Here is a 25,253-nt window from a genome sequence, read left to right on the forward strand (position 1 = left end):
AATTACGTCATGAAAGAATGGTTATTACGAATAATTGCTTCCTTGGCTACACTAGTCTGCGATGTTCCATTTCTAGGGTTTATATTGACCTTGCTTAAGTATATACAATGGGCGGACCCAGCCTGAGATTTAAATTCAAAAGATATTCCTTGAGCTTATTGTTTTTGCATGTTTTGCATCAACAAAGCGCTAATGGTTAGTATGTGCTATGAAGTTTGACAAATCTTTATGTAAGATGTAGAGGTACATACTTTTGCTCCTGGAATCTTTGGCCAACTCTCTCGGAGTGCTTTAGGAACTTTTCGGAACACTTGGAAATGCAAGATGTTTCCTTGGAGGTCAAGTTGCTGGAGGTGAAGTCGTTGACACAGTCATCGAAACATCTGGACACCAAGTTGGAATATAATCTCATGAAGTCTTTCATTTGCTTCTGCTCCACGACCTGTTGAAATTCTTGCTGTTCTTTCACGTTCAACTGATCCATTTTTGTGTACTAATAAAGGTGTATTGGTAGGTCTAGCAAGAATATGATTCTCAGAGGCCAAAAAGTTTTCAGATCATAGTGGTACGCGCACGAAGCTAACATAGCAATACTTTCGAAAGTATATACATGAATCTATGAACTTGGAATAATTTAATTTTGGGTTTTCGCTTAGCATTCACAGAGGCCCGATGCTCTTGGGAAGGCTGTAACATCTTTGATATTTTCCATGGCTCCAAGGTATGCAATAAGTCTTTCAAAACCCATCCCAAACCCACCATGAGGTACTGAGCCGTTAAGCCTGGTGGAGAGGTACCAGTCAATCTCTGCAGTATTCATCTCTCTTCTCTTCATTTCTTCCAATAGCTTGTTGTGATCCAGTTGTCTCATTGAGCCTCCTACAAGCTCTCCAATATCAGGCATGATGAGGTCGAAGCAAGATACCGTGGGCTTGCCTGAGACGAGGACACCTTCGCTTGACGGAGGCATGTAAAAGGGCTTTTGCTCGGCCGGATAGTCAGTTACAAATACAGGGGACTTGAAGTACTCACCTGCTAACCACTTCTCTTGTTCGGTCAGTATGGAATCGCCCCATTCCATGCGTCCTTTCAGGCGCCCCTTGCACTTGACCTTGTTGATGATCTCAACTACCTCCGAATAAGTCATAGACGGCCAAGCTTCCGGTGAAAGAACGGTCTCCCAACGTTCGTTGATTCTAGCAGCTTCATCTTTATTGAAGCGTGCCTCTGTTAAGTCAAAGAAGCTAGCTTTATCGCTTCTCATTGCCTTAACGACATGACGAACCATGGCCTCGGTGAGCGCAGTGAGTTGCTGAAGGCGATCAATATAACATACTTCAACTTCCAACATCCAGAACTCACTTAAGTGTCTATTGGTATTGGAGTCTTCTGCACGAAAGCAAGGTGTCAAAGTCCACACTCTATTGAGGGACTGAGCGAGAACTTCAAGATGTAATTGTGTTGATACCGTTAAATTCGCAGGTTTTCCGAAGAATTCATCCCCCTTGGAGCTCACTTTTTTCAACAGTTCCACCTGAAACTGTTCGCCGGCTCCCTCGCAATCCGATGATGTAATCAACGGAGGTGTTACCTTAACAAAATGATTATGGTTGAAAAAGTCAGTGAGATGAGACTCCACTTTCGACCGAAAACGGAGAATGGATGCAAGTGTAGATGTTCTATGTCTGAGGGTCGGTAAAGTCCTTAAGAATTGTAACGAGTGTGTCTTCTTTTGTATGGGATAGTCTTCAGGAACGTCTCCCATGATCTTGATCTGATGCTCTGGATTGTCTAGGTTGTATTGCACCTCGTAAGCCTGTTTTCCTCTGGACTCAATCCACCTTCCAGTTACAGACAAGCTCTGACCAACCTTAAATCTATTCCTCTCAAGAACTTTGTCTGGAGATAGAAACACTACATTGAGTGTCTTTGAGCTCAGACCGTCGGAGATATCTATAAATCCAACATTCTTGGAGTATCTAAGTGACTTGATGTGGCCATTGACTGTGATGAGGGAATTTGAGGGAGGGGGATTCTGGAGGGTCTCAACGATGGGTGGAGCAAGAGTGGAGTATGCAAAATTCTGAATGCATCGTGTGTTTAAGGAGTGACCAAGTCTGGCAGCTGTAGGTAGAAATCTCATAAGAAGTGGGTTTGTATAGGTCTGGAAACTTCGTTGCAGCTCTTGTCAAAAATGGAATAAGGTGGGCTAGTGAATATATGTAGGTATTCTGAAAGTGAACAAATCTCTAACGGTGAAGTTGACCTCACTTAATCACAACCGTCTGTCTATAGTGGTAAAGTTTCTCAAATTTTTACAGAATTATCTCTTCCTGGGAAAATGCTGCGAAACTAATAACCAGTAAATGAACAAGGTGATAGTTGAAATCGCTGGATCTAATCAATTTAAGGTGAGTGGAATATCCGAGACTTTGCCTACGATCTTAGGCCTCTTTAAGGTTTGGCCTCCATTTTTGATCAATACTAGCGTCCCTTTGTTTTCCATAAACCACTGTGCGAACATTACTCCTTACTGAACAACATTCATTTCACAGCAAATGCACTCACACCATTCTCACAGTGGTGACTATGTGGAGCACGCGTCAGGCACCTTGGAGCAAATGGTAGCCACCGCCAAGGAGAAGGGCTTCGTTCAATACTGTTTAACGGAACATATGCCAAGGTTGCAAGATAAGTACCTCTACCCCGAGGAAATTGATAAGGGAATGACTATAGACAGCTTGAACGAAAGATTTGAAAAGTATTTGAAGCATGCCAAGGAAATTCAAGAACGAGAAAACGCTGGGAACACCATCAAGATAATAATAGGGCTTGAAGTTGAGGGCATCGACGAAGCTCACATCAAAATGGTGGAGAGATACAGACCGCATGTCAATATGTGTGTAGGGTCTGTCCACTTTGTCAAGGGTATACCAATTGATTTTGATGAGCAAAATTGGAGAAAGGCAAGGGAGGCATGCGGCGGTTCAACTAGAGAATTATACAAGGAATACTATGAGCTACAGTACAAAGTGTTGAAAATGTTGAAGCCTGAGGTGGTGGGTCACTTCGATTTAATAAGGCTATTCAGGGTCAACGACTTGGATGAAACAACTGGCAAGATGCTTTCTGATGTCAATATCCAAAACGAGTGGCCCGATGTGTGGCAATTGATAGAGAGAAACGTCAAATTTGCTATTTCATACGGGGCACTCTTTGAACTCAACTCTGCAGCTCTCAGGAAAGGTTGGGATCTGCCGTACCCTAAATCTGACATTTGTTTGTTGATCAAAAACTTGGCTGGTAAGTTTTGTCTTTCAGACGATTCCCACAAATATGAACAAATTGGTCTAAATTATCATAAGGCATGGGAGTATCTCAAATCTACAATTAAACTGGATTTCGTGTATCATTTGGATTTAGATATTCAACGTAAAATCGTGGTTCAGGAAAGTGACGTCAATGTCTTGTCAAAGTCCCCATTTTGGGACCAGTACAAAATATTACAATTAAATTAATAGAACAGCTATCTATAACTCCATCCCCAATCCATGACACATAAATACATTAATAAGATCTGCCAAACATGCACCAAGTGACAGCATTACGAGTGCATCTCACACACTTTTGTCCTGGACGCAAAGGAAGCTGGTGACCTGGAATGCATAAGGACTTAGCACCCATGGATGGTGCTCTTTCGTCCTGCTCCTCATCATCACCAGTCGATGCAGAAGACTCCTTGATGTCATCCTCACACTCAGGGACACCACACCAAGGAGACAAAATGACGTTCTTGTTGTTCAAGGTAGGAACGAAATCCTTCCAATCCTCCACAACAACACGATGGCTATCGAAGTCCTTACGGGCTTTTTCTAATAAGTCTTTCTGGATAGTCTCCAAAATCTCTGGAACTCTAGTCTCCAATTCATCCAATTTAATAGTGAACTTAGCACCTGTATCACGTCTAACAGCGAGGACCTGACCTGCTGCTTGATCCTTAGGACCAAACTCAACACGCAATGGAATACCCTTCAACTCGGCATCGGCGAACTTCCAGCCTGGAGAGTAGTTGTCTCTGTAATCACCGGCAACACGAAGGTCAGCCTTGAACAATCTCTGCTCAATTTCCTTCGCACCCTTGTTGATCGTGTCTCTCTGTTCCTTAGTCGACTTGGTGGTCAAACCAACAGGAATAACCACAACCTGTGTTTGAGCTACTCTAGGAGGCAAAACCAAACCCTTATTGTCGGAATGGGTCATGATCATGACACCGATAACTCTGGTCGACAAACCCCAAGAATTCTGGAATGCATGGACACGAGGCTTGTCTGGGCCATCAGGATTCTCCACAGAAATATTGAACATTTTGGAGAAGTTGGTGCCCAAGTGATGGGAGGTAGCACCCTGAATACCTCTCCCGGTAGCAGCGATGAAACCCTCGACAGTGGTGGTGTAACGGGCACCAGCAAACTTTTCGTTTTCGGTCTTTCTACCTTTGATGACAGGAACAGCTAACAACTCTTCGTAAACACGCTTGTAAAGATCCAAAATGTAGTCCACTTCCTCCATAGCTCCCTCTTCAGTCAAGTGAGCGGTGTGACCTTCCTGCCACAAGAACTCTCTGGTTCTCAAAAAAGGCTGGGGATGCTTGAACTCCCATCTAACAACGGAATTCCACTGGTTCAACTTAAGAGGCAAATCACGATGAGAACGAATCCACTTAGCGTAGTATGGGTACATGACGGTTTCTGAGGTAGGTCTAATGGCTATATGCTCCTCCAATTCGGAAGAACCAGCACGAGTGACCCAGGCCACTTCAGGAGCAAAGCCCTCAATGTGGTCCTTCTCTCTTTCGAGGACTTTGGAAGAGACGAACATGGGGAAGTAAGCGTTCTTGACGCCAACTTTCTTGATATGAATATTGAACCAATCCTGGATAGTTTCCCACACGAAGTAGGAGTTGGGCCTCAAAATGTAACAGCCCGACACGTCATAATAGTCCAACATCTCACCTTTAGTGACAATTTGCGAGTACCAAGAAGAGAAGTCCTTCGTCTTGTCAACAGTGATACCTATCAACTTGGCATCCTCCAACTTGGCGGCCTCCTTTTCTCTCTTCAACACCTCTTTTCTAGAAGTAGCGGTGGCCATTGGAGCAGCCGCAGGAGAGGCAGTAGCCTCCACAAGGAAGTCTACGGTGATAATCTCGATACCAGTGGACTGCAAAAATGCATTAATGTCTTTTGAAGATACGCTCACTCTAGCAGACTCTGTGGCCAACTCAAGGTTCACTTCGTCAGCAGCGTGAGCAATACCGGCATCCAACACCAACTTGACCTTACCAGCCAATTCCTTGGACAAGTTTGCGATCGACACTTCCTTCGCAGATGTCTTGAAAAATTCCATGATCAAGTCATCTTTAGCCATTCTGGGTTCTTTGACACCCGCCGCTTTGGCAATGGTGGCATTGGGAGTAGGAGTGGCTTGCAAAGCAAATACGACAACAGGAACAGGAGTAGCGGTTTTAGCGGTCTTGGGCTTGAAAACAAGCGTCTTTGTTGGAATAGCAGACTCGGCAGCCACGGCGGCAATGGAAAGCGCAGCCAAAGATTGTTCAAGAGCCATAAAGAAGCTGTGATATATTTGTTAGCGGATACTGAATTGAAATTAAAGGGAAATTTGGCTCAAGGAATTTTGTGGGGGTCGCCTTGAAGAAAAAAAAATTTTCCCGCTCTAATCAGCTTTGTTTGTGTAGTGATGAGGGAAAAAATGCCTTCAGTGCGGAAAAAAACGACCACTCAGAATTTGTGCAAAAGGCAGCTGGCAGCGACGGAGACAGCGAAACCCGCTTATTATAACCAGCAATGTGTAGCAAACTAAGAATACACCCCCCAAGGATACAAATTCAAATTCCAATTCCATGCACAGTAAGGCGTCTGCTCTTTACTCTTCCTCTTTCTCTCCCCGGACTTCCTGAAAGGGAGTGTGCGTTTGTGACCGTTTGAAAGTTTTCTGTGCCTTACAGTTATGGCTTGCCTGGCTGCAAAATACAGTTCAGGGTAGTCCCAAGCGAGCAGCTTTGGAACAGTTAAAGAATTCTGGCAAGTATTACAAAACAAAGATTATTGAAGTTACCGGAATTTGATGAGGAGTCGAGAGACTCATGAAGTTTGATGAAATCTCAGGAAGTAGAGGAAATGGAGAGTGGTTTATGGAAAAATTGTGCCATGTCTTATCTCAAAGGAAAGTGGAAGTGCATGTCAAGTGACGTGTGAAGGCAACTACTTGTTGTCGGAGTAAGCGATCTTTTTGTGGAGAATGTGGAGATTTCAAGAGAAGCTAGAGATGGCAATTTCTTGAGGATATTTAAAAATACTGGTGAGCATCTTTTTCGGGGCATTGATGGATCGCTATCAATTGAGCTCAAGTGCGCTAGCATAGTATATTCCGCGGGTGTTTACCGCAACACTAGCTGTGTAGTAACAGCTGTCCCGATAATTTACATAGATTCGCTTACAATCATCTACTTATGTGGTGGTTTGTAAAGCAAGTACAGTTACAATGTTCCATTTTGCTTCACTCAGTGATATATCTGCAGATTGGTATGAAAAGTGACAGAAGGATCTCTGGCTTTTTTTCGTAGCCATATAGGACTCACAGATGGAGTACGATAATAGAGGACAGAAATCATTGGAAAAGAAGTCAAATTATTGTCAAACTCATAAGTTATGTCACTAAATTGTTTTGATAGTTGAGGGCCTGCTATAATCTCCGATGAATATCCAAACTGTTCCCATTACAATCGGCAGCATCAAAGCGCATAATCACCGCAGATGGGCAAGCACTGGGGTAGAACATAAAGTGAGTCATTATAGTAACGTATGAAACAATATTTAAACAGCTCTTGTCATTCGGCAAAGAATTGATCATACCCTTATTCCTTTTTGTCATTATCTACCCTTCGGTTGTGCACGACCGCGGTGTAGGAAAAATTCAGTCATAGAGTTTTTCAATATTCAAACCGACTGTTATGTCCAAAGTCTACGTCAACGAGAAAAGCGGAAGTGACTCTGAGTCGGCAGGCTCGCAAGAGCTGCCTTACCAGACCCCAGCTTACGCTTTGTACAAATCTCCGGAGGCTCAGATCCTCGTTTACAAGCAGAAAGAAGGCTCTGATGAGTTTGAGTACGCTGAAATATCCGCTTCTGCGTTAAAAAAGGCCAAGAAGGGCGCCGATGGCCTCGCTAAGAAAGCACAGAAACAGGCAAAGCAGGCTGAAGAGCAGAAGCTCAGAGATCAGGAGGCTGCAAAAAAATTGGCAGAGTTGGACTTGATCAAGATTGTCGAGGATGAGTCATTGCCTAAAGCCAAGAAGATCAAGTTGAGATCAATACAAGAAAACGTCAACCAGCGTGTTACTGTCTCTGGTTGGGTGCACAGATTTAGATCACAAAAGGGCGTTGCCTTCATCACGTTGAGAGATGGTACCGGATACTTGCAGACGGTGTTAACTGGCGACTTAGCCAAGGCCAGAATTACGCAAGAATTGACCTTGGAGTCCACCGTGATCATCAAAGGTGTCATTGAAAAATTGCCAGAGGGTAAGTCTGCCCCAGGCGGTGTTGAATTGAAGGCTGACTACTACGAGGTGTGTGGCTTGGCTCCATCTGGTGAAGATGCCTTCACCAACAAGGTCCAGGAGGGCGCGGACCCATCTTTGTTGTTGGACCAAAGACATTTGACCTTGAGAGGTGAGACCTTGTCGAGTGTCATGAGAGTCAGAGCTGCTCTCCTTGGTTACGTAAGAAAATTCTACGAGCAGGAAGGCATCTTGGAAGTTACCCCTCCATGCATGGTACAGAGCCAAGTCGAAGGTGGCTCTACCTTGTTTAAGTTGGACTACTATGGTGAAGAGGCATACATGACCCAGTCATCTCAGTTGTATTTGGAGACCTGTTTACCTGCTCTTGGAGATGTCTACTGTGTCCAGGAGTCTTTCCGTGCTGAAAAGTCCCACACCAGAAGACACTTGTCCGAATACACACACATCGAGGCCGAGCTTGCATTTTTGACATTTGACGAGATGTTGGACCACTTGGAGAAGCTTTTTGTCACGGTGGTAAACAACCTCTTGGAGGACTCAGTTTGTGGTCCTTTGATCAAGAAGTTGAACCCTAACTTCAAGCCTCCAACGCAACCTTTCAAGAGAATGCAGTACGTGGAAGCCTTGGAGTGGTTGAATGAACACGGCATTCCTAACGAAGAGGGCGAGAAGTTCAAGTTTGGTGATGACATTGCCGAGGCCGCTGAGCGTAAAATGACTGACACTTTGAACGTGCCAATCTTGTTGACCCGTTTCCCAGTTGAAATCAAGTCTTTCTACATGAAGAAATGTGCTGACGACCCAAGAGTGACCGAGTCCGTCGATGTGTTGATGCCTAACGTCGGTGAGATTACCGGTGGCTCGATGAGAATTGATGATTACGACGAGTTGATGGCCGCCATCAAGAGAGAGAACCTCGATCCTGCTGTGTACTACTGGTTCACCGACCTCAGGAAATACGGTACTTGCCCCCACGGAGGTTACGGCTTGGGTACCGAGAGAATTTTGGCGTGGTTGTTGGACAGATACACTGTTAGAGACTGCTCCTTGTACCCTAGATTCACCGGTAGATGCAAGCCATAGGCACACCTTCCGTAACAATACATACCAATTTCATGACAATACAAATTGTCTCGGCGTAGCTCTCCATAAGCGCCCATTTTGTATGGATTGTGTTGTCGTCTCCACTCTTTCACATACCTTCCCTATTTGATTTGAGCCGCCATTTTGCAGCCATTTTCTCAATTTTTTTTTCCCACGTCCGCGCTAATATGACACATTAATTGGACATATTTCGCGATAGATACCAATACCTAACTTAAGTTCATCAAGAGAACTATGTCTAAACCTGCTGAGGCCAAATTGTGGGGCGGTCGTTTCACCGGCGCCACTGACCCTCTAATGGATCTCTACAATGCTTCCCTTCCGTATGACAAAATCATGTACGACGTCGATTTGACGGGTACCAAGGTCTACACTGAGGGCTTGAACAAGTTGGGGTTGATCAATGATGATGAATTGAAAAAAATCCACGAGGGGTTGGAAGTTGTAAGGGAAGAGTGGAAACATAACCAATTCGTGGAGAAGCCTGGCGATGAGGATATTCATACCGCCAACGAAAGAAGGTTGGGGGAGATTATCGGGAAGCACATTGCAGGAAAAGTACACACCGGTAGATCCAGAAACGACCAGGTAGCTACTGACATGAGACTTCACGTCAGAGCAAGATTGACGAAAATTCTTGAGTTTTTGAAGAATTTCATTACCGCCATTATTAAAAGAGCGGAGGCCGAAATCGATGTGTTGATGCCTGGCTATACCCACTTGCAGAGAGCTCAGCCTATTAGATGGGCCCACTGGTTGTCCATGTATGCCACTTATTTTAGTGAGGACTACAAAAGATTGCAGCAGATCATCGAAAGATTGAACAAGTCTCCATTGGGTGCGGGCGCCTTGGCTGGTCACCCATACGGTATTGACAGAGAGTTCCTTGCACAGCAGTTGGGTTTCGAAGGGGTGATCGGTAACTCGTTGGCCGCAGTGTCTGACCGTGATTTTGTTGTGGAGACACTTTTTTGGTCTTCTTTGTTCATGAACCACATCTCTCGTTTCTCTGAGGACTTGATCATCTACTCATCAGCCGAATTTGGTTTTGTCCAGTTGGCCGATGCATACTCCACAGGGTCCTCATTGATGCCTCAAAAGAAAAATCCAGATTCTCTTGAGCTCTTGAGAGGTAAGTCTGGTCGTGTGTTTGGCGCCATGTCGGGCTTCATGATGTCTTTAAAGTCCATTCCATCAACATATAACAAGGATATGCAAGAAGACAAGGAACCTCTTTATGACGCTCTCACAACCACTGAGCACTCTATTCTCATTGCTATTGGCGTGATTTCCACCTTGAACATCAACAAGGAGAAGATGGAGGGCGCCTTGACCATGGATATGTTGGCAACAGACTTGGCTGACTATTTAGTCAGAAAGGGTGTTCCATTCAGAGAGACCCACCACATTTCTGGTGAGTGTGTCAGAGTTGCCGAGGAGCTCAAATTGTCTGGTATTGACCAGTTGACCCTTGAGCAGCTTCAAAAAATAGACTCCAGATTCGGCGACGATGTATTAAACACTTTTGACTTCGAAGCTAGTGTGGAGAGAAGAACTGCCATTGGAGGCACTGCTAAAAGCGCTGTCTTGAAACAGTTGGCAAGCTTAATTTCTGAGCTCCAATAACTTTACTACAACATAGATTTAGAGGTTGAGGAATGATGTATTAAGAATATATTTATGCTGTAAACTGAAGCAGTTTTTGAGTTGGAGGTCTTTGTCTATACGCTGCGTCTCCTTTCCATCTTCAGCTCGTAGTCCTTGATGATCGACTCCGACGTGGTTGGTAAATGCACATGGGACAGTCTAGGAGTCGAGAAGAAAGTTTTTGTGTCTAAGCGGTCCGAATCGAGCATCTCACGAAGTCCGATTTCCTTATCCGCAAAGTCCTTATCAGAGGAGCAGCTGGCAGTAGATAGCATCCTTTTGTAGCGCTGGTACTCCTTCGTTATATCGTCAAGATCGATGGGGGAGCCCTTAGAATTTCTTGAAGAAGTGCTGGTAATGATGGGAGAAATGGGGGTATTGTCTTCCGGGGGTATGAATGAAGAAGAGCGTCTTGCTGATTGAAAAGAAGCCGCAAGAGAGTAGTTATAGTTCATGGAACACAAAGTCACTTTTGAAAACGAAATGCAATATGTACAAGAAAACCAAAGATGAGTTCGATGTTTCGACTTCTAGCGGGCTCTAAAGTGAGGCGAGGATGATGGAAGAAATAGCGGGATCTCGGACTTCTTATATTCCCCAGAATCTATGGTGCTGCGACAGTATGATGCAGAGATGCAAAATCCACAGTTGAAGCCGAAAAGCCACTCACCTATATCCATTGTCCAGAACAAGCAGGCATAGTTAAAAAGTGGAGCCAAAAAAGTGACTTCATCGCCGGAGTGTATGCCTCAGAGCATGCTTGCAGAAGGCAAGCTTAAGCACTTGCAGCGCTTGCAGCGCTTGCAGCGCTTGCAGATCAGATCCCTAACAGAGCCGACCATGTCTTGCACAGGAGGGAGGAGTGGGAGTGTACCAAGCTGTGAGGAGCAGCACAACAAAAAGTTGCCCTCCTCAGGGCCCTGTTTATCATTGCCCGTCTTGCGTCGTCTTGCAGCTTTAGCCCTATATTTGTGACGCAAATGGGTTGACCTCAAGCTCTATACAAAAGAAAGAAAACAGAGAGTATTATTTTTTCGCCACCCTTTCTATTGAAGTTGCGTGCGGCCAAAACCCAAGACATCGATCATATCATTCTTAGGCAGTAGCCGCCTCGTATTTTGCCATCTCCCCTCGCACTTAACAAAAGTAGGCCGATGCATGGGCGACCCTTCCCCACGCCTTGTAGTGCCTCGAGGGCCTCGAAGTCATCAGCAGAGACGGCGCCCACACAACAAACATACGGTATCCACGGACGGCAAAAAAACGTCGCAGGCGGTTGTTTCGTTACGAGAACAAAGACCAGAACGAACATCACGATGTATTAAGCCCTCTTTGTCATTGTAAATTATGGCGGGCTATTTTAAATTTTTTTTTTTTTCCTCTCCCCAACGACTCACTCTTGGCCTGCAAAATCTAGTGCTGAATCTCGCCACAAAAGACGCACCAACGTGCTGGGCTAGCCGCACAGCTCAGGTTCAGGCCATCCGCCAGCTCTAAATTCCAGACCCTTGCAGAAGCCAGGTGGTGGTGCCATCCGAACACACTTGAAGTATTATATATGATTCCGGAAAAGAAACGAAATCGAAGATCTCGCCTCGAATTCCTCGGCCAACTTGCTGGAGCACCCACTCGGCTCGTTCTGGGAAGCGACTGGCCGAGTGAAGGTTTTCTTTTTTTTCTTTACGTTCATTTTCCTTCGTTGCACCACAAAAGCTTCTTCTTACCAACACATAGGAAGCCTGTCTTTCTTCTGCCATATTGAGCCTTTTTATTTATTAACAGTGCCAAAGGCTAAATTGCTGTCTAAGCTACTGGCAGGCCATTTTTTTTTTTTTTTTTTCGCGACGGTGAACCTACCTTCTTATATAGTGTTGTTTCAGGTCCCTGCCAGATTATTTTTCTTGTTACCGGGGCAACCACCCCCTTCTCCTGAAACCCCCTGGTTCTCTTAAATCCTCATACTTCTGTCACGTAATTCCTTTCATATTGTTGTCTTCTAACCCTTTCAATCATTACACTTTAGTCTTTGTTATGCAATCGTTTGAAAGTAAAAATCCCATTCCTCAGTGCAACCTTTTGAACGAACCCTTTGAAGTTTTCTCTAAGGGACATGCTTTGGTGGAAAAGCTCAGCATGCAGCTTGCAACACCGGCCAAGCAGTCCGATGTGTCTGGCGAGGACTGTGTTCTTGCAGCCTCGCTTCTTGAGAACATGGCTGGTCTTTTGCTGCAAGCTCGCCTGTCCGTTCTAGTTTCAGTCTTTGTGCACTTGCTTCTGCTTCATATCACAACAAACAAGCTATTCAATAGTTTGTTAAAAAAGTTAGTTTGCGGCCATCCAGCTGACAATGAGCAGAATAGCAATGCCGATTGTGCAGCTGGCCAGGAGCCGGATTGGTGGTGCCAGCTTCAGCAGCTCGGTTCCGTTCTGGGCACTTCAGGAGCTGCCTTTGCAATTTGGTGCCGCAGTGCTGGTTCGTCTTGCTCGTTGACATTGCAAGAGAACAAGGATCTTATTGCATGCATTGCAAGCAACTTGAAAGAGATCTTGCAAGCATTGGGTCACTACAATTCAGCATCTCCCAAGCCCATCCAAAACTTACAGTCGAGTTCAATTACTTCAAAATATTCCACGGGAACAAAGCCGCCTATCAACGACGTGCTGGTTGATTGGCCCGCCTTGTCAAATTTAATGATCCGTGAGGATGTGGGAGAAATCGCATCATTCTGCTTGTTGCAATCAAGTAATGCTGTGGAGAGCCTCATCGAGTTCTATAAAAGCGGCAAAACCGATGCACAAACATCTGCGTCTGTCAGGGTCATGGAACTTCTTTGTTCCAAGCCGTCTTTGATCTTCATAGCGCAGCATGGTTCAGCGCCTGGGGCCGACTCTATAATCAAGAAGTTCTTCGATGCTCCGAAGCCCGCATTTATCTCAGCCTACATGAATCCAACTCACCTTCTTTGTGAAGTTTTGTGTCACAAAAAGCTCGACCTTATGGAGTTTCCAATTCTTCCTCATTGTCAAGAGTTAGCGGCTCATCGAGTGGAATGCTTAGCTACGTACAACATGTTGGCCTTGCTCAAGACTCACAACGAGACAAACAGAAGTAGCTCAATTACGACAATTCTTTGCGACGCCGTCTACTTGACCAGTCTCAATATTCACCTTTCTCATGAGGATAATTTCAATTTTTGTGGTCCTTTCGAAACAATTTTCGTAAACTCCGATCTTCCTCCGGTTGCCCGGAAAAATTACTTCTACGCTAGTACATACCCTTGCTCCATATCTTCATTATCCGAGCAATTGAAGCTTAAAAATTTTGTCCTGTTACTTGCGTCTACTATCGGCTGCCTCTTTCGTGCTTTACAGCCCTTGATTAGCCAGGAATTCCTTGAGGAAGAATTCGGGGAAGCTGCTACTGTTTTGGAGCATAAATTAAAAATGACTCGAGTGGAGAAAATATTTGCCGCAGTTGTAGCGGCATTTCTGTCTCTCGAAGCTTCAGGAGATTCTCCTCTCGCAGAATTCGTCAAAAGAGATGGCATAGCAGTTTTGAGGAAGATTTTGCAAAGCCTTCGTACTCAAAGAGAAGAGCCCTCGACTTATAAAGAAGTGGTTTGGATTCCAATTTTCAATTTGGCTAACGATATTTGTTTTAGCGACATCCTGTTGGCACCAGCTGTCTTGAAGATCTTTGAACGTTTTGCAGAAGATCTAAATCTAGAAAACAATGAGGGAGTCATATCTTCAGCCTTGTCTCAATTGTTCTCAACATTCGACGACGGCACCGAGGACTAACCTAATGTGGCGAAACTCACCACTTGGGATCGGCTGGGCGTTGAAGAAACGCAAGTGAGTCGCGAGGAGTACGAATTTCTAATTGACTTCAGCAATCCAGTATCTTCAAAAGGGCAGGGTCATCAAAACAGGAGGCTCTCCGATACGTTTGCATCGAAGAAAAATGATGTTGGTCATGAAAGCAAGTCTCGTACCTTGAGTAGTGGTTGCAAAAAATCGAGCGCGACTTTATATTAGAGGTTTCCTGCCACTGGTCTATGACTACGCTCTGTAGATTCACTTTTCAAGTATTTAGTTTTATGGTGATCATAAGACGAATGATGGTTCAAGCGCGACCTCTTCATTTTCATCACTTGTTTATTTACTATACTAAGTAGACCCATCCAGTAGTATGTCCTGCGTATTGCGTTAGAACGTCTACTATGTATTTTTTCAGGCGATCATCATCTCATTGCAGTAGAATACCATGGTCTTGAAGTCAACGTCTGCTGGTAACGTTTCTGTTTACCAGGTAGCAGGGTCTAATGTTTCCCGATCCTTGCCTGACTGGATTGCAAAAAAGAGAAAGAGAGATCTCAAAAGAGATGCTGATTACATGAACCGTGTTGAGCTCATCCAGGACTTTGAGTTCAGTGAAGCATCCAATAGAATAAAAATCACGCCCGATGGACAGTATGCAATGGCCACTGGAACTTACAAACCACAAATCCACCTCTATGATTTTCTGAATTTGTCGTTGAAGTTTGATAGACACACAGACGCCGAGAATGTTGACTTCACCATTCTCTCGAATGACTGGACAAAAAGTGTACATCTTCAAAACGATAGAACGATTGAATTTCATACTAAAGGTGGAATCCATTACAAAACAAGAATTCCAAAGTTTGGTCGTAGTCTCACGTTCAACAAGGCCAACTGCGACTTGCTCGTTGGAGCATCAGGTAATGAAATATACAGACTCAATCTCGAGCAAGGACGTTTCCTCAATCCATATATCCTAGATTCGGAGGAAGGCGTAAATGCTGTCGATATAAATCCTGTTCATGGTCTCATAGCAGCAGCACTAGAAGAGGGTACTGTGGAGTTCTGGGATCCCAGAAGTAGGCAGCGGGCCGCTAAGCTATTTGTGAATGAGCATCTTGGAGAGCCTCTACAAGTTACCGCAGCATCTTTTCGTAACGACGGCTTGAATTTTGCATGTGGTACCTCCTCAGGTAAAGCATTAATATATGATCTCAGAACTTCTGTTCCTTCAGTGGTGAAGGATCAAGGTTACGGCTTTGATGTTAACAAAGTTATTTGGATCGATGAGAATACCAATGACTCCAACAAAATTCTCACTGCAGACAAACGAATCGCCAAGATATGGAGTAGGTTCGATGGCAAGCCATATACTTCCATGGAACCTAGTGTTGATATTAATGATGTTGCATATGTCAAGGAGAGCGGTATGTTCTTCATGGCCAATGAAGGGATGCCTATGCATGCTTTTTATGTCCCACATCTTGGGCCAGCTCCTAAATGGTGCTCTTTCTTGGACAATATCACAGAAGAGCTCGAAGAGAAGCCATCAGATGCTGTGTACTCTAACTATAGATTCATCACCCGAGAAGATGTTGCCAAGTTGAACTTATCTCACTTGGTGGGAACCAGTGTCATGAGATCATATATGCATGGTTACTTCATCAATACCGAGTTGTATCAGAAGGTAAGTTTGATCGCCAACCCTAACTCCTACAGAGACCAGAGAGAAAGGGAGATCAGGAAAAAGATCGAGAAAGAGAGAGAGTCACGTATTAGAACCACTGGAGCTGCTAACAGTAGCAAAATCAAGGTCAACAAGGTCTTGCACGAAAAGTTGGAAGGCAGGGACGTTGCTTCTGACGATCGTTTCGCTGAGTTGTTCGAAAATCCTGAGTTTGCTGTTGATGAGGAATCACACGAGTACAGACAACTCAATCCTGTGCGGTCTACTAAGGACGTCACCAGTGACCGTGCTCGTGGTTTGACCGCCGCTGAGGAGTCTGAAGAAGAGAAATTGAATGGTGATGCCAAGGAATCATTCAGCGAGAGCGAGGAGAGTGAGTCTGAGAAGGAGGAGGACCCAGAGGAAGTCAAGAGAAGAGGTGAGAAAGTCGCCAAGGAGCTTGAGAAGCTTCGCCAGAAGAAGGAGCGTCAAAAGGAGGAAGCCAGATTCATGAACAGCATGAAGGCAGTCACTCTGGACGAAACTGAGGCGAAGAATTCCGAAACTTTCGAAAAGCAAGTGGACAGACTTCAGAAGGTCGTGAAGAACAAAAAAACCGATGATGCAAGAGTGCGTCGTCATGGCAAGGGTGAGATGGAGATGACATTCCAGCCTAAGAAGGAGAAGAAGCCCAAGTTCAGATCAGACAGAGATGACGAAGAAGTGGACGAAACACAGAAGGGAAGAACTAAGCAAAGGTTTGCTGGCCGCAGAAGTGCTGGCAGGAACCAGTTCAGAGGCATGTAGTAAGTTAGCATAACACGGTATCAAGGGATGAAGATGTAGAAGATGAAGCTTGTAGTCAGATGGTGCGCGATGAGACATCGCGATAAGTCACTTTCACCAACTACCTCTACATGTCGAGAAACAAGGAGAAAAATCAGTCACATTTGCATCGATATTACGCTCAACAAGAAAGAGACGCTGGGGTTCTAGAGACGAATCCCGCACTTCGACCCAAATACGTTCAAAAAGTGAACTCCCTCCCGCAGGCCGAGAGATGGAGACTGACGGTGTTGACAGAGATATCCGTCAAGCTTACAGATATTAACGACCCGTCTCTCGGTTTAGACGAAATTCGATCTCTCAATGACACTTTGAATAAACTTCAACGAGAGAAACGGGCATGGGAATATCACATCAGGAAACTAGGTGGAGCTGATTACTCGAAACAAAGGAACCAAGTACAAGGAATGATCGTTAATGGAATTCGTTACTATGGACGGGCTCGAGAGTTGCCAGAGGCATCTTGCGAGAAGGTAATGCTGGAAGAAGCCAAGGAGGAGCCACATATCCCATTGGCTTACTACGACGCCTATGGTCAGACATGGAATAAGCCGATAGTAGCCGACTTGCAATACGTTCAGGGTGAAGTCAATGGAGCACTAGGGGAGAAAATCTTTCCTGTGGAATCGATACCATTGAAGGCAGGCGACTTGCCCACAAACAAAGATGTCGAGAGGATGCTTCTTGAACGACAAAAAGCTCAGATACGGGCTCAGCTCCAAGGGTGATGATAACTTGTCTCTAGCTTGCAATTGCATGCACTAGATCTTGAAGATTGACGATATTTACATTGGATGCCCTGTAGGCTTTTTCAGTGTCTTCTTCCAGTCCAGCAAACACGCTCTTGCAGCAGTCTCGCACAACAAAGGTATTGAACCCCGAGTTCAGCGCATCACAAGCAGAATGTAGAACGCAAAAGTCGTAGGCCAATCCAACGAACACAACATCTGTAACATTGTTCTCCATCAAAAAGTCCTCCATCTCCGTGTGGTGAATCTTCCAGCAGTCAGTGAAACACAGATAGTATTCTCTGTCTGGAAGGTAGCCTTTCTTGACAATTGCTGTAGGCACAATCTTGGAAACGACCTTCTCGAACTTCTCCATGATGCGAGACTCGTGAGCTGCACCACGAGTATCTTGAATGCAATGTTCTGGCCATACAGTCTGAAGGTGTTTCTTCACTTCTCCAGTCGTACAGTTTTTTTCACCAAGTGGATGCTCAAACTCGATATCAGTAAAAGGCTCGACTTTGTGCTTCAGGGCAAACAGGCAATGGTCTTTTGGGTGCCAATCCTGAGTGATCACCACAGCCAGCCACGGATACTTCTCGAGATTGAGCAACTTTTCAATTTTGGGAATGATCTCATCACCGTCCTTGACAGCTAAAGCTCCACCCGGAAGAAAGTCATATTGAACATCCACAATCACCAATGCTGGTTTTAGCATGTTCTCCTGAAGATGAATAAGTAATTGGCAGGATCGGGTGTATTTGTGCTAAAAGTCAAATAGTCCATTAAGCGGGATGCAGGGACACCGCAAGATTGAGAGACACAGGAGCCGTAGCAGAAATCACCGGTCGTGCTTGCCCGATCTAGGCTCCCGCGAACTGAAGGAGAGAGGACTAAGAGGGGGTCACGGAAGCCAAGCGGGGGGACCCTCCTGGTCAAGAAGCTTTTTTCTGGTCGAAGAAGTTCTTCGAATTAGGGTGTCCAGGCTGAGTTTATGCGAATGTGACCAATATGGTGAGGGTGGTGGCATGGCACACAGGTTTGTGATCTTTAGTATTGCAGAAAATCTCGTGAGGAATGGTTGCAAAAAAAAATGGAGCCAGGAATCACGCGAGAAGCTAGATGACGGGGGCACAGTAAGGACAGTGATGAGATAAGCAAGTGGGCCGACAGATTAAAACTTGGGATGGGCGGAAAAAGAATGTGGAGAAGCATGCAAGAAGTTTCTAGATGTGTTGAGCAGCTTGGGGAGTATAGGTACCCCTCGTTCGCGATGGTCTGGGGACGTTGACACCTGTAGTATTATGTGTTGTGATACCTCACTCACTTTGATTCATGTAAGCTGCACATTGTGTTTTCGTGCAAGAGTCTGATGTATTTGAAGAAAGCTTCATGTAGCAACAAGTTAATACTTGCCACATCACTTTTCATCGTTCTTCCATGATCCCAGGAACATGTGCTTAGCATAGGCCATGGGATCATTGGACGATTTTGCTCCCATCTGGCCCACGTCGGGCGAAAAGCTTGTGATGGGGAGCACCATCACGTCCTCGACGATCTTTGGCGTTTCGAGTCCCGTGAACATATTCCAATCCACTATGGTCTCCACCACGCCTTTTTCTCTATTTGAAGCCGGCTGGGCCAAGTTGTTTAAGTACTCAAAGACAGAGTCTGTCCAAATCCCGGGTCCCGTCCAGTTCATGATATCACCACCTTCATCCTTACCCAAGACCTTATTTAGCTGGCCCTTTTTGTCTCTTGTAAGCGTGATATCGGTAATTTTCGCAATCAACTCACGTAGCTGAGGATGGCCCTTCTTAGCCTGGATCGTCCACTGACAGAACTGGATCCGACGAGCGTACCACTCGTTCCAGTCTGGGCGATCTGGGTCAGCTTCTATGCCCACTACCAAGCCTGCAGTGTTGGGCTGGCCATACACAGACTCATTGGCCGAGAGCCACTCATCTATGGGTTTCAAGCCTTGCGTATCTATGTCAGAGTAAACCCCACCACGAGCGTACAATATAAGGTACCTGAAGAAGTCAGCTTTCAATATGCTTTTGGGCATCAAATTCCATGCCTTTTTCACATCAGGCACACCAGCATACAAGTCGTTGATCATCAAGTCACACTGCTCGTCTGTGATCACATAGTGCTTGTAACCTGGGTTTTGGGAGGTCCACACGCCTTGGAATCGCTTATACTTTTGTGGGAAAGTGCTATCTTCAACACCCACTTTCCAAGTCTGCCAAATGTTCTTCTGGAAACCCTTTCTCGGTTCATAAGGGAACTGAAAGCTCAATTGTTGGCGCACTGTGGCCACATCGGGAAGTCTGTTGAGATTATTAGTGTTAACATCCACGGCATGCTGTTTCCAATTGACATGCTGCTCCTGCTTTCGTTGTTTCAGAAGCCTGCTGCTATTGTGCTCAGTGTACGTCTTGGTATCTGCTGGGGTCAACGAGCGGAAAAACACCATTAAGAAATACACCGCCGCGATGGCCGCCACGGTTGCTCTAAGCTTCTTCGGGGCCGTCATAAAAGCGAGTTTAAGTGGTGGAAAAAAATGAGGAACAAGGCTTCTTCAAGATCACCTTTTTCACACCGCCGGTGCCTGGGTCCTACATATCTGTCAAAGAGCTATGCAGTGCCCTCAACCGTGTGGTCAAAGGACGATGTGTTTCAAATTAGAAAAAGACTTGGAAGAGCAGCTTTGTTGATTAATTGACTTTGTTGATTAATTGAGTTCGATGGGACAGTCTCGAGAAATTTTGTTTATTATCGTATTTTCTAGAATTTGTTTCTTCTACATTTCTGTGGATCTAGTGGTTGCGAAATCGGCTGCGCCTTTTGATTACGGCGTAGACAGGGCGGGCCCTCACAATGAAGCTCTTTGTTAACCTACTCGGTGGGAAAGTTGACGGCATTGGTCTCGATGATGGGGTTGATTAAAAAGTTCCTGATCTGAATTCGTTTATGTCATCTAATTCCTGGCTACTTGGCACAATAAAAGTCCCCTGACGCGTGATGATTATATCTCGGCATCCTTTGGTGCTGCCTACATCTCGAGATTGCAAAGATAATTGTTGCATCTTCATATAAATAATACTCTCTATATACCAACCAATGTCTAAATCCGATAAATAAAATGTAAAGCGGAAACGAGTGAAGGAAATTGGAGCCACCGCTGAAAAGACAGGCAACCCCGTCTTAGGTGGAGAATTTCTCTCTTTTGATATTTTGTAAAAAATAATTTTTTTATCCTATCCTCTTTCGCCTTGCCCCTGCAAAAATCAATAGTAATAATACACATTCTTGTGAAGTTAAAATGCCAAACACAACCGAATGAAAAACAACCTGCCAGCTAAACTCCAAAGAACATGAGATGTGAACAACAAAAGACAACAAGATAAAAAAATTAGGCACGATCAATGATCAGTGAAAAAGTGATCGCCGACCGTGAATGTGAAGAAAGAAAAGTGTATCCGTGTGACTCTGGGAAATGAAAGCCGAGTCTTGGTTCATACTTTCCTTCTATCTCTTGATAGATTCAGACATAACCAAACGTGTCTCGTGCGTCAGCAAGACAGTAACCAAAAGATTGATTATTTGTTAAAAATGCAAAGAATGGAAAACATGTAAAAAAAAGGCAAAAAAAAACTAAAGCAAAATGCGCAAGACGCTGCTGCGTCGCGCAATCCTTCCTGATTTACCACCAAGAAGTGCTCTGGTTCTGGTTGCCGTAGTTGGAAGAGTATCCCGAGGACCTGGCGCTGCCAAAATCGTTGCTACCACCGTAGCTGGAGCCGCCACCGAAGCCCCCACCGAAGCCGCTGCTGCCGCCGAAACCACCGCCACCTCTTCTGAAATCTCTGGTAGCACCAGATCTGCCGCCAAAGCCGCCGCTGCGACCACCACGGCCGCCACCACGGCCACCGTAGGAGGACTCTCTAGAGATCTTGATGAGGAAATCAGGAACCTCTTGGCTAGCTTCGGTCAAAAGAGAGATCATGTCTTTAACAATGATCTTGTTGTTTCTGTTGAAGAAAGAAGTGGCGATACCAACGTTACCAGCACGACCGGTACGACCGATTCTATGAACGTAATCATCAATGTCCGTGGGCAAGTCATAGTTGATAACGTGCTGAACATTGGGGATATCCAAACCTCTGGCGGCGACTGCAGTGGCAACCAAGATTGGAGCAGTACCGTTCTTAAAAGCAGCGAGAGCCTTCTCTCTCTCGTATTGCGTTCTATTACCGTGGATGGCAGTGGCGGGAAAACCTTGGTCATACAAGAAGTCAGCCAAGTAGTCAGCCATCCTCTTTGTCTCTGTGAAAACAATGGTCAAGCCAAGGTCGGCAGCGGACAACAAGTCCAAAATGACAGATCTCTTCTCATCGTCTTCGACGAGCAAAACTTTTTGAGTGATGTTAGCTGATGTAGAACCAACTCTACCAACGGACAAGAAAATGTACTCCTTCAAGAAGTCTCTGGCCAACATCTGAATATTTCTTGGGAAAGTAGCTGAGAACATCAACGTTTGTCTGTCCTGAACATCTGGCATGTCACACTCTTGAACGATGTGTCTGATCTGAGGCTCGAAACCCATATCCAACATTCTGTCTGCTTCGTCCAAAATCAAATACTTAACGTTGGCCAAAGAGACACGGTTTCTCTCCAACATATCAGTCAAACGACCTGGAGCAGCAACCAACAAGTCACAGCCTCTTTGCAATGTCCTCATCTGTTGACCAATGTCTACACCACCGTAAGCCACGGCTGGACGGACCCACGATCTGTAACAAAACTTCTTCGCCTCCTCAAAAATCTGGGAGACCAATTCTCTGGTTGGTGCCATGATCAACACCGTTGGGTACACCTTGTTGTAAGAGAAGGGGCCAGCAGTGTCTGGAACAGGAAGAGGGCCATTCTTGAAACATTCAGACAATACTGGGAACAAGAAACCACCGGTCTTACCGGAACCAGTCTGAGCACAAGCCATCAAGTCTCTACCCTTGGCAACAATAGGCATGGAGTATTTTTGCACTGGGGTTGGCTTAGTGAATCTCGACAAAGTGATGTTCTCCACCATAAGCTCGTCCAAAGGAGGAGCAGTGAAAGAAGTAATGGCGTCAGGGACATCGTCACCCGATGCCTCCACTGGGATGTCATCGTAGTTGTCAAAGTTGATACCAGAAGTCAGAGAACCTGATTCCTCAGCAGAGCCAAATAACTCGAGCTCGATTCTCTCGTTACGAGGCAGAGGCTCATGCTTGCCGTCAACCCAACGTCCTTGACCAGAACGTGGGTTTGGTGCTCTGGAAGCAGAGCCATATCCACCACCACGGCGGCCGCCTCCATAGCTACCAGATCCGCCAAAGGCGAATCCACGGCCACTCGAGCTACCACGTCCGTTGCTTCCCGAGCCACCAAAGTCGCTTCTGGTTTGGCCCTGGGGTCTATTTCTCAAATGAGGTGGAACGTACTGACGCTTCTGGGGCTGGTCAGCAGAACCGTTAGCACCACCATTAGCTGGAGCTCCGTTCTGAGTAGCAGAGGCGCCGTTGCGAGCGTCTCCGTTGACAGAAAGCTTGTTCATATCCTGTGCTAAGTCAGTCATATTGAATATTCTTTTTTATGTTATTCAAACGGAATGTATGAATGAAAAAAAGTGAATGGGTGATCTTTTTTTTTTTTTGTATTCCCTGTGTATTGCTTTTTTTGATGAATTTTTTTTTTCTCAGAGTCACGTGTTTTTCTTCAGAACAAGCCGGACATTTGAGGAGATTGACGTCTTAGTGGTATAAAGTGTAAATAAAATATATATGCAGCAATTGCCTTGCTTAAAGTTCTTCATGAGATGAATATCTTGCTTCATCATGGCTTTCTGGTTCATCTATATCCTTATCAAATATACCGTCACGTGACCGTGGGTCTTCTTCCCTCTTCTCGCGCGTTGCCATCAATTTCTTTTTTTCCTATTCCTTTTTCCAAGTGGTCCCCCTTCCCCCCCTAGAATTTGGCTGCGAAAATCACGCCTCTAGCGATGGCGCCATTTGGCTACATAATAGAGAGTAAAATCTAGCACATTAGATAAATTAATTACAGCCACGTGACGGCGAACTTCGAATCCACCTTCTCTATACTACAAGAATTATCAAATAACTACCCAGGAAAATCTCTCCTGAAGATCCCTCATGACCCCCACTGTTTGTTCCTTTCGTTGGGCTCAGACTGGTCTGTATCGTCAGAGTTCCCCGAGCTCTCTCCATAAAGCAGAATTGTAGCGTTGGGATGAGCGTAGCATTCCCGGTCATCCATTCCGTACGTGTGGCCTGTGGGGGTTCTGATCTCGTTCCCTGGCAGAGGAACGAAGGGCTCCACGATATTGTAGTCGAGCATTTCTTCATCAAGCTGTCCAATAACAGCCTCATTGTGGCGTGCTTCTTTCCTGAAGTCGATTGCCAATTCTTGTTGTTGTTGCTCCTCCTCCATCTCGTCCTTCTGTTTCTCATCATCAGACCAGTCAATATCAAATTCATCAGAATCATTGACTTTCAAGCCTGAAAGACGGTGTTCCACATTTTCCTGACCTCTACGTTGATGTTGCTCAAACTCTGACTTATTCTTACCGGTGAGGAACTGCGAGAATGGTCTTTGAGGTTCACGAACGTTCCAATTCAAGTTTCGGCTCACTGAATCGAAATATTCAGTCTTTGACAGTCTCACTGTAGGAAATGGAAAGGCGCTGGCTTGCACAGTAACATAGTCACCTTTGTTGAGCTCCGTTCTGACCTTTCCGTCGAAGGAAGCCCACGCAGATGCTCTGCTCTCTGAAGGAACCTTCAATTTAAGAAACATGCCATCAGGCAAAAGAATGGGTCTGAAGGAAAGTGTATGTGGGCATATCGGAGTCACCAGAATAGCACTTACACCAGGGTGAACAAGTGAGCCACCAGCGGAGAGGGAGTATGCCGTAGACCCCGTGGGGGTTGCTATAATCAACCCATCAGCCTGCGCTACTGTAAGAAGGGAGCCATCACCATACAATTCCAAGTTCGTCACGTATGGTGAAGGACCTCTATCGACGACTAGCTCGTTGAGAACCTGTTGCTCGCAAACGAGTGAGCCGTCACTTCGATGGATTCGGCAAGTGAATCTCATTCTCATGTACGCACGCACGCCAGTATCAAGGACATAAGTTAATCTCTGCTGATACTGGTCGAACTTAAAGTTGGTCAAGAAACCCAAAGACCCCAAAGCAAATGACATAACTGGAGGCACAATACGCTGGAATAAGTTCAGCACGTACAACACCGTGCCGTCACCACCCATAGTTATAACAAGATCGAAACTCTCGGGTTTCCTCTTTACAAGATCTTTAGTCCAGTATTTCAACAAGTGCTGTGCTTTAGGATATGTCTTAAGAATCAGCTCGGATGCAAACCTCGCCAGCTTCTTAAGGTTAGCATCCACATACACCGTTATATCGTCGTGTCTCGCGAGAAGCCATTCAACTACCTCTCTTGTCAAGTAGATAAGAGAGTTGTCTCTTGCTTTCGTTACAATCATGATAGCCCTCACATGGAGTTGAATAGTCGCTTTTGCTATGTTCTTCGTGAGCATACGAACCCCGTTGGCGGTTCGAGCCAAGTCTGTGTGGGAGCGTACTTCCTTCAACTCCTCAGTGCCAAACTTTTTCAAAATTTGTGTTGTCTGAGTGGGCCCATCACTGAGACGAGACTCACGTCTCTCTAAGCTCCCCAGTGGCTGCCTGGATTTCACATAGTGCCCAAGCGAAAAAGTCCTTTTCGGTTTGTTGGGCATGGTGAAC

General features: G+C 45.3%; 14 protein-coding genes across 14 annotated transcripts; 6 read left to right on the forward strand and 8 right to left on the reverse strand. All coding sequences in view use genetic code 12, as the record gives it.

Annotated features, from left to right (window-relative positions):
- Positions 1-155: 155 nt before the first annotated feature.
- Positions 156-484, reverse strand: TIM9 (protein transporter TIM9; the record flags this gene model as incomplete). The annotated part of the gene is made up of 2 exons (XM_029034327.1): positions 156-189; positions 252-484. The coding sequence occupies 2 exons, from the start codon at positions 482-484 to the stop codon at positions 156-158; spliced, it is 267 nt and encodes an 88-aa protein (XP_028889569.1).
- A 168-nt stretch (positions 485-652) lies between these two features.
- Positions 653-2,143, reverse strand: CJI96_0002786 (asparagine--tRNA ligase SLM5; the record flags this gene model as incomplete). Its single annotated transcript, XM_029034328.2, has 1 exon — positions 653-2,143. The coding sequence occupies one exon, from the start codon at positions 2,141-2,143 to the stop codon at positions 653-655; it is 1,491 nt and encodes a 496-aa protein (XP_028889570.2).
- A 415-nt stretch (positions 2,144-2,558) lies between these two features.
- CJI96_0002787 (histidinol-phosphatase) lies at positions 2,559-3,518 on the forward strand (the record flags this gene model as incomplete). The annotated part of the gene is made up of 1 exon (XM_029034329.2): positions 2,559-3,518. The coding sequence occupies one exon, from the start codon at positions 2,559-2,561 to the stop codon at positions 3,516-3,518; it is 960 nt and encodes a 319-aa protein (XP_028889571.2).
- Positions 3,519-3,567: 49 nt separating this feature from the next.
- Positions 3,568-5,625, reverse strand: CJI96_0002788 (proline--tRNA ligase; the record flags this gene model as incomplete). The annotated part of the gene is made up of 1 exon (XM_029034330.2): positions 3,568-5,625. The coding sequence occupies one exon, from the start codon at positions 5,623-5,625 to the stop codon at positions 3,568-3,570; it is 2,058 nt and encodes a 685-aa protein (XP_028889572.1).
- Positions 5,626-7,030: 1,405 nt separating this feature from the next.
- Positions 7,031-8,686, forward strand: DED81 (asparagine--tRNA ligase DED81; the record flags this gene model as incomplete). Its single annotated transcript, XM_029034331.2, has 1 exon — positions 7,031-8,686. One exon carries the CDS (start codon positions 7,031-7,033, stop codon positions 8,684-8,686), a length of 1,656 nt encoding a protein of 551 aa, XP_028889573.2.
- Positions 8,687-8,941: 255 nt separating this feature from the next.
- ARG4 (argininosuccinate lyase ARG4) lies at positions 8,942-10,333 on the forward strand (the record flags this gene model as incomplete). Its single annotated transcript, XM_029034332.2, has 1 exon — positions 8,942-10,333. The coding sequence occupies one exon, from the start codon at positions 8,942-8,944 to the stop codon at positions 10,331-10,333; it is 1,392 nt and encodes a 463-aa protein (XP_028889574.2).
- Positions 10,334-10,428: 95 nt separating this feature from the next.
- CJI96_0002791 (uncharacterized protein) lies at positions 10,429-10,809 on the reverse strand (the record flags this gene model as incomplete). Its single annotated transcript, XM_029034333.1, has 1 exon — positions 10,429-10,809. One exon carries the CDS (start codon positions 10,807-10,809, stop codon positions 10,429-10,431), a length of 381 nt encoding a protein of 126 aa, XP_028889575.1.
- Positions 10,810-12,385: 1,576 nt separating this feature from the next.
- On the forward strand, positions 12,386-14,155 carry CJI96_0002792 (uncharacterized protein; the record flags this gene model as incomplete). The annotated part of the gene is made up of 1 exon (XM_029034334.2): positions 12,386-14,155. One exon carries the CDS (start codon positions 12,386-12,388, stop codon positions 14,153-14,155), a length of 1,770 nt encoding a protein of 589 aa, XP_028889576.2.
- Positions 14,156-14,621: 466 nt separating this feature from the next.
- Positions 14,622-16,649, forward strand: ENP2 (ribosome biosynthesis protein ENP2; the record flags this gene model as incomplete). Its single annotated transcript, XM_029034335.2, has 1 exon — positions 14,622-16,649. One exon carries the CDS (start codon positions 14,622-14,624, stop codon positions 16,647-16,649), a length of 2,028 nt encoding a protein of 675 aa, XP_028889577.2.
- A 110-nt stretch (positions 16,650-16,759) lies between these two features.
- On the forward strand, positions 16,760-17,416 carry ISY1 (Isy1p; the record flags this gene model as incomplete). Its single annotated transcript, XM_029034336.1, has 1 exon — positions 16,760-17,416. One exon carries the CDS (start codon positions 16,760-16,762, stop codon positions 17,414-17,416), a length of 657 nt encoding a protein of 218 aa, XP_028889578.1.
- A 13-nt stretch (positions 17,417-17,429) lies between these two features.
- On the reverse strand, positions 17,430-18,134 carry PNC1 (nicotinamidase; the record flags this gene model as incomplete). Its single annotated transcript, XM_029034337.2, has 1 exon — positions 17,430-18,134. The coding sequence occupies one exon, from the start codon at positions 18,132-18,134 to the stop codon at positions 17,430-17,432; it is 705 nt and encodes a 234-aa protein (XP_028889579.1).
- Positions 18,135-18,836: 702 nt separating this feature from the next.
- OCH1 (initiation-specific alpha-1,6-mannosyltransferase) lies at positions 18,837-19,955 on the reverse strand (the record flags this gene model as incomplete). The annotated part of the gene is made up of 1 exon (XM_029034338.1): positions 18,837-19,955. One exon carries the CDS (start codon positions 19,953-19,955, stop codon positions 18,837-18,839), a length of 1,119 nt encoding a protein of 372 aa, XP_028889580.1.
- A 1,170-nt stretch (positions 19,956-21,125) lies between these two features.
- DED1 (DEAD-box ATP-dependent RNA helicase) lies at positions 21,126-23,039 on the reverse strand (the record flags this gene model as incomplete). Its single annotated transcript, XM_029034339.2, has 1 exon — positions 21,126-23,039. One exon carries the CDS (start codon positions 23,037-23,039, stop codon positions 21,126-21,128), a length of 1,914 nt encoding a protein of 637 aa, XP_028889581.2.
- A 575-nt stretch (positions 23,040-23,614) lies between these two features.
- Positions 23,615-25,246, reverse strand: CJI96_0002798 (NADH/NAD(+) kinase; the record flags this gene model as incomplete). Its single annotated transcript, XM_029034340.2, has 1 exon — positions 23,615-25,246. The coding sequence occupies one exon, from the start codon at positions 25,244-25,246 to the stop codon at positions 23,615-23,617; it is 1,632 nt and encodes a 543-aa protein (XP_028889582.2).
- Positions 25,247-25,253: the final 7 nt, after the last annotated feature.

This window comes from Candidozyma auris, chromosome 3, assembly GCF_003013715.1.
Source record: "Candidozyma auris chromosome 3, complete sequence".
NCBI lineage: Eukaryota > Fungi > Ascomycota > Pichiomycetes > Serinales > Metschnikowiaceae > Candidozyma > Candidozyma auris.